The sequence below is a fragment of the Acanthisitta chloris genome, unplaced genomic scaffold (assembly GCF_000695815.1).
Source record: "Acanthisitta chloris isolate BGI_N310 unplaced genomic scaffold, ASM69581v1 scaffold6918, whole genome shotgun sequence".
NCBI classification, from domain to species: Eukaryota; Metazoa; Chordata; class Aves; order Passeriformes; family Acanthisittidae; genus Acanthisitta; species Acanthisitta chloris.
Genome location: NW_008688599.1, coordinates 4,240 through 11,930, shown reverse-complemented (window position 1 = coordinate 11,930; position 7,691 = coordinate 4,240). Strand labels below are relative to the sequence as shown.

The following is a 7,691-nucleotide window of genomic DNA, read 5'->3' as shown; positions in this document are numbered from 1 at the left end:
TTCTATCAGAAACAACACATGGATGTGTGTTTGCTTTTCACTGACAGTGCTGAGCTGGGGCATCTTACACCTCCTGGATGAGAAACTGATGGGTTTTTAAAATTTTCTTCTGGACTATAGGACACAAGGTCAACTGTCTCCCTCTCTCTTTCCTCTATGAGCCCTGAAAGTGAAGTCAGAAGAGTGACCTTGGATTTCTATCTCTGGTGGCAAGAACAACACCTGCCTGAAAGTGAGATTAAAAAACCTGCACTGTAAGGATAAACAGGGTGCTCTTATAAAATTCTCAACATACAATAAACTGAGTTGTAAAATAGGTATTGATAAATCAGCAGGGCATCTTTTAAGTAACAGGAAGCTTATGAAATCACAGCACTTCGCTTCTTTGTTATTCTGTATCTTTTTCTTACTGTAAATCACTGCCACTGAGTTTAATAGGGCTTGCACAATATTGTAAGTATCTCTTAAGTAATATAATTGCTATTTGTGATCCCACTCATGCTTGAAAGATTTTTTTACTGGAGGGGAAAACGTCCATTTTCCAAGTGACTCATTTGCAATGAAAACTGAAAAAAAATCCCAACCCTGTTTGCAATGAAATTGATAAAAGGGGAAGGCATTTTTATGTGATGCATAGTGTATCAGCTGAGCATTTTGAACAGCATCTTTAAAATTCAGCACCATGTTGCTCATGGACACTGGGCCTGTCGATCACAGCTGATCCAGAGTTGCTGGAGCAGAAGTGTTTCTAGCCTGTGTTTTTCCAATAAACCCTTATATTGCACCTTTACATAACTGAAGTAGCTTTTCTGCTCAGGAGAAATGCCGTCTCAGATAGGTGTGGGTGCAGCAGAGACTTGACACGGCACAAGCTGCCACCCCCTGGCACAGAAGACTCCAGCCCAACACACGGTGCATGGGGCTGCATGTTTTTCCAACCCTTTAGCTCTTCTGCTGAGACTACCCGTGCTAGTGCCACCTGAGAGATGAGTTTTGGGAACTCATCTAAGTAAGCAGCAGGCACTCAGGCTTTAATGGAGCCAGTGAAGCACCACAGCACTGGCACCATTGGGCAACTAACGTTGCTGGAGACCTGACATGAGAGGGGACAGCCACTTCTGCTGATTCCATCCAGCAATTCACTAACCCCTAGCCCCCCCTCCCCAACAGGCTAACTTCTGTACAGCTTGTTAGAGAGGCTAGTATGTACAGATCAACCAAAGATGAGAAGTTTCCCCTCTGGTGGCAGAGGAGCGAGAGAAGAGAAAGAGATACGGACTATTGGTCCACTTACATCATTGGGAATAGTAAGTTCATGGGAACTGGTTGGAGTATTGGCATCCAGTCCTATTCAGGGGACAGAGGGAAAATGTTACGCCGGCTGTTTGCAAGAAGGGCAAGACACAACAAATGAAATCTTAAAGAAGGAAACATACAGAAAGAAGGAGAGAAAAAAAAAAGAAAAGAGAGGAGCAAAGAAAAATAGAGAACTGCTAGTGAAACAGAAAAGAAAGCAAAGGATGCAAACCTCAGAGGACTAATTTTAAATGAGTCTTATTTTAATTAACCTTTAACCCACCAAAGCAACAAATGTCACATGAGATTCCACAGGGTCATAAAAAGCTTCTAGAAAATGAAGGGCTTCCCCTAAAAATAGTTTCTGAAGTTTGTTCTAAACACATCAATTGACAAATTAACAGATGACTGAAATTTGACCTGTCTACCAGGAGTTCTAGAATATGGAAAATTAAAGTGGATGTCAAATGAACAATTCTAGCAGAGCAAAATACATAGATATGACAAATAAAAAGTAATAAATTAAAATAAGGTCGAGGAAATTAACCTAAGAAAATTTGGAAATTATATGTGGGATTAGTTGCCAAAGAAATGTTGGGAAGGGAAATTGTGGAAGGGAAATGGACAAAATAGTCTAAGCTGCATACATTTGTTTGTAAATTGGGTGGACAAAAGGAAAATGCTCAGGAGAAACGGAATTACTGCTCTAACACACAGTGACATTACAAAAACGTACATCTCACACATATAACCAGGAAAAGATTAAGGAGCAGCATGTTAATGACAAGAATAAGGAAAATACAAAGCTAGGAAAAGCAATTTAGTATTACTTATAGATATTTTATCAGATACATCATGAAGGAACAAAAGTATATTTTGGATGTCAGCTATCTTTTTCTTATTTTCTCTTTTTTTACTCTTTATTGCATTATCTGTAAAGACACGCCAAAAAACTAATTTCTAACTAGAAAAGATGGAAAATCAATACAGAAAAAGTGACTCACATTTTACTTCTGTTTACATTTGATTACGAGTTGCATATGCTTATTGTACCTTGAATATCAAACAATCAAGTTGCTCACAGAATTTGATGTATGTGATAAAATGTTATTTGCCATACAAAGTATGTACCAGTCCACAGGTACTTCTATTCTGCAAAGTTTTTAGATGCCAAGCATGTAAGTACAGTAAAAATGTTCAGTCTCAGGGTTAAGTGAATTCTCACTCTTTAATCAAGAATTCAGTCTCAGCTTTATTAAGTATGGAACAAATTTGCGGTCCTTAACTAAATTTCCATTGCATTTTGGAGCTGTATCTGCATTATCTAGTAGGAAGTGAGGCACTTGTCCCAGCAGTGATGAGGTCTTAAGATGCTCTTAAGACATTTGGCTCTACAGGAGTTCAAAGTTTCAGTATGCCATAATTTCTTTTAATCAATATGTCTGTGCCACGAATACAAACTGTTTTCCTATGTTCTCTTCTTGCTGAACCATGTTACCAAACTGGACAAGAAGTGTGCCCAAGCACTTCACTCAGAGCCAACTGGTACATACTGTATGGTCCATAATAACTTCACAAGGACTGAACAGAAGAAAGTCAGGGCTTTTAGCCAATTGCACAAATGAAGCAGTTGTGATTAATAAAAGTAACAAACAAAGCACATTTTAGTAATGATGAAAGGAACTGTAACAGAGGTATGGGAGGGAAGAAGAAGAGATTAATGTGTAAAAACAGAAGGATTGCTGGTCATTGACCACATTTATTATTAAAATGATGTAATGACCACGGGAAACAAAGCTGTTAAGAAGAAGGACATCCCCAGGGGGTCATGGGTACGTACCAGGGAAACCAGGGGTGGTCTGCCCAAGGGGAGTAAAGGGGGGATGCTGCATAGCCAACTGGTGAAGCTTGGTCAACTGCAGGGCAGGATGGGAAATTAGAACTAACCAATCAAATGGAATTATTTCAGAGCAGAGAAACCATCTTACGTGTTCTAAAACTGGATTAATTAAAATTATATTGAAAAAAAAGGTTTAATCATTCATTCTAATCTACTGTAGAGAAAAAAAATACAACCCAAACTTGTTATAAATGACATCTCTACTGTTATTACATGTAATGGCTATTGTTAATATTAACTAATTACTGTAGAATTACATATTAAAAGAACTCAAATACATCACATGCAAAGAAGAACCAAGATAACTGTCATTTGTTCCTGGGCCATTGTACTTTCTAGCAATTATTACAGAAGGTAAGAGGTGCAGCTGAGCTAACACTTGGCTATACAGTGTGTTGTTCAGGAAATGTGTCCTTAGGCCATGTCTTTATTGCTAACTGTAGAAAGCACATGCTGCCCAGAACAAATAAGAGGGAGAGGAACAAAAAGGGAGTAATTTACATGTGCTGGACTCACGTCTGGATGAGGGATGGCATACTGCCCCTGAATCGTGAACGCCTGAAAACAACAAGCACAGGTAAGATACAGGTTAGTCAGGTGGGACAAGCAGTTTTCTGTACTCATCAGAAAAGCTCCTCCTGCCCCGCCCCAGGCAGATGCCACCTGCATTGCTTTCAACACTGAGTGAAGCTTAATTGTCTTGTGCTGCTTGATGACTTTTGGCATGGCACAGAAAAAGGTCTCTGTCAGACTGTCCATGTATCCCTTGCAAGCAGAGGGTGCCAAGTGCTGCTGCCTGAGTGCGGGTAACCTTGGTGCTCAGGATCTCTTTTTAGTCCAGCTCTGTCTGCCAGGAGCAGAGCTGGGGACACTAAGGGGGTCAAGGAGCAAAGGGGGTGGCCACTTCCCCTCCCTGCTACCTCGTCTGCCCAGTGACACCAACGCACGTAGGGAAATGCTGATACTGAAGCTGCAAGGGGCACAGTGACCTGCCCAGGGGATGCCCTGCCATCCAGCTCCTGAGTGCCATGTGTGTGCACAGACAGTGCCAGCCAGCTCTGAGCCACCTTGTCTGGCTATCGACAGACACAGGTGCTAAGTGCCAGCAGATGTGCTCTGGTGCACCTCACAGGGCTCACACCCCAGGCTGCCACACCAGTGGGTACGTGAGCACGTGCTGGATGGCAGCCTGTCCTGCAGTGCCTGGGCACAGGGCCAGCACCCCTGTTTGGAGATAGGAGCATGATGGAGATCCCAGAGTGGTGGTCTATCTTCCCCAAAAAGCCAAATACCCTCCCTCCAAATCTAGCTATTCTGCAGCACAAGAGCAGTGCAAGGAGTGTAGTTTCCAGCATCACTTCTGTCAGCACTGGGGTGAAGTGGGAGAGGCAAAAAAATCACTTGAGTGAGGAGGATATGGTGGCATGCCTGGCACCGGTTAGCACAGCCCTTTGTCTCTCCTGCTGGCTCTGTTCAACTCTCTGTAGTGGCCTACAAATAACAAACTACAGAGTTTATGGTTCTCTATTATATCAAGTACAGCTTTTCCGAAAGGAATGGCATGTCAGAAAAATTTTAATGTGCTTATGCTTAGACAGGCAAGAAAGCAGAAGGACAAATTATAACATATAAATATTTGTAGTGGGAGAATTATAAACAGGAACAGAGCTGATTAGCTTAGTTTGCAAAATGCTTATTTGACAAAAGGCCTCTTAGAAAGTAATGAATCCTCTGCAAATGATAAAACAATTCATTTAATGGAGTTTGGATATTAAAACCTTTAATGTCTCAACTGCTTGATGCACATTTTTGCAGCAGAATTTCCCTTCTGGAGAAGAAACATTTCATTTAGTTTTTAAATTAGTTGTAAAGCCAGGCTGTAATTTGGCAAACATTATGCACGAGCAGTTTTCAGACAGAAATGTGTGAGACCAGGCTCTGTGGGATACTGGTGGGCAAACATATTCACATGCATCTACAGGGGATGGCTGCCACTGACAGTTTATGTATCATAAGAAGAGGTTCAAGTCCACCAAAACAGGTGATCATTGCCATCAGTGAGTCTTAAGGAAGCATGTATTCAAGCAAGCAAAATGTGTTTATCTGTTTTATTGGATGAGGACAACCTGAATGGGGGCTCTGTGCTTAGCCAAGCATAGGAGCAGCCTCAGGGAGGTTATAGCTGGAAACAGTGCTGGGTCCATGAGCAAACAGCAGGTTTGTAAACCATGCTTTGGTGTCTGAGCCTCTGTGCTGGATTACAAGTGTCCTTTCTGGTCTCAGCTTTACTTCAAACTCAGCTGAGAGAACATCTTTTGCATAGGTGCTTCCCAAGCAGTGGTCTGAAAACCAGCAAGAAACCACCACAAAAAATCACCAGTGAACCTAATAGGAGTCTCTCCTTTCCTCATCACTCTGCTCTCCAATGGTTCCATCTATGTATACAAGGAAGCAAACAAACTAGAGAAAGAGCAAAATAAAAAACATTCAGTGCTCAGACTAGCTTTTACTTGGTTGTCAATGAAAACCATCAAAGCAGCATGGACAAGATGGGTTTTGAATTTTCTTTCCCAGGTAAAAAAAATGCTCTTAATTTCTTAAGCTCCCAAAAGGTACTTTGATTGATTTAGGTTAAGAAAAAAGGTCCTTGACTGCTTTACCCCATAGCATGGGAACCACGCATTTCGGGGGCTAAGGCATACTTCAGCACAAGCCTGGTAGAGGCTATTGTCACATCTGTCCTGTAACATTTCACTGAGGACATGAGCTATGGATCTGCTTCCATCAAAGTCAAAGGCAACTTTCCCACTGACGTAAGTAACAGCAGGGACGACCTGGTCTACAGATCTTCCACAATTTAAACCCTAAAACTGCTATGACACATAAAGCCAAGTTGCACCTGTGAGTACCCACCAAGACACCAATGCACCATACTGGGTAGAAATTTCCAATTTATCCACTGCATGCACTGGTATTGGTAAGGGACAGAGCAGGGCAGTGTTCAGTTTCCTTTTAGTTTTGTCATGCAATACAGTATCAAAGAAGCACAAGAGAATTAAAAGCAATGCTTAAAGTGGAAGAACCCCAACTTGTCAAGGAAAAACAGACATTTTATTTTGCTTATGTTGCTTGATATGCAAGTATTAAACAAACCAAAACCTTTCAACATAGTCATGACATAATTTAGAATAGAAAAATAACTTCTGATAGTAGAGCTAAAAGGTTGGATGGAATTAATAGTGCTGATAAAATTTTATTTTCAGTATTAATCTCTACTTATGAAACTTGGTTAAAGTATCTTCATACTGATATCCAAACACTGCTTAAGCATTAATAATCTTAAAATATCTTAAAAAGCCTGCCTAGTTAGAGCATGCAGAAAGTGCCTTTCTCACATCAACACAGTTGCATTAGAAAAGTGAGAACACTTTTTAAACTGGTAAAACTGAAGACGACAAGAGTATTAGACCTGAAAATAGGACACTTTCAATTATTTATACAAACTGCTCAAAGCACTCTAGCAAACAGTTTCAATACTTTTGAGTAATCAGACAGTCTTTGAAGGCAATGGCAATTACAATCCTGGTAGAATAGGTTGCTATATGTATACACAAATATTTCTTAAAGGAAAGCACTGCAGTGTAAACATATGTATGGAGTAAATTTCTCTGTACTTTCAGCCATAGACCAATTTCTGACAAGTTATTTCAAATTTCCATTCAACTTTGGTCACTAAGGAAGCAGGCTTCTTATTTTGAAGACAACTAAGAGTGTTAGGCTTGAACATGAGGAAAGCTACTACATCCAGATTATGAAAACCTGGATATACATCACAACGCATTGTTACAGACTAAAAGGTAAAAATCAGACAAAAATTCAGAGAAAGTTCATGACATGGGCCCATCAGAAGCAATGGTGTTTTGGCATATGCTTGAGAAGTTCAGGAACTTTCTTATATACCAGCAGATTGTGGTGTCATGGGTCGATGTACCAACAATAACAGCAGCACCTTGTGTCCTCAGCCCCACCAGGAACCCTGTGTCCAGCTGCTCATATGACCTTCAAATTATCTAGTGTGGGACATGGACTCAAGGGCTGCTGTGTCATCACCCCATGACAGGGTGATGACCTGGGATGGGCTGATGGGATGGGAGATGGGACCTGCCTGCAGGTGTTCCAACATGCAGGTGAGTAGATGTCTAACTACTTAAAGAGAGGCCTTGGCATCACCTTGGGGAAAAAATTGTCTGGGTGGAGGTTCCTTACTGCCAGAGAGGCTTTGCATATGTGAATCCTGAGTAGAGATGGCTGCCTTCCTCTAGGACATGTTTAGAAGATCAATTTCTCCTTGAGGTGGGCAGGGCTTGAACTCCTTTCACTCCTCCACCACTGCTCTCAGCCTGGTAGTTATTCAGGTCCCCTTGTGAGCCTCCCATGGTGCTTCTAGAGTACAGATGTGTTCATCACTGGCTCATCACTGGCTAAAGATGCACTC

The 7,691-nt window shown here is 41.3% G+C and overlaps 1 protein-coding gene across 1 annotated transcript in view; it reads right to left on the bottom strand.

Moving 5' to 3' along the window:
* Nucleotides 1-1,294: 1,294 nt before the first annotated feature.
* Nucleotides 1,295-7,691, bottom strand: part of LOC103808300 (poly(rC)-binding protein 3-like) — a gene marked incomplete at its 3' end in the record, with an annotated part of 9,537 nt that continues 3,140 nt past the window's right edge. The window contains exons 3-5 of the mRNA XM_009081078.1: nt 3,713-3,754; nt 3,137-3,212; nt 1,295-1,347 (exon numbers count right to left, since the gene is read on the bottom strand). Coding sequence (XP_009079326.1) covers nt 1,295-1,347; nt 3,137-3,212; nt 3,713-3,754 — 171 coding nt within the window. The remainder of the gene's footprint in view (nt 1,348-3,136; nt 3,213-3,712; nt 3,755-7,691) is intronic.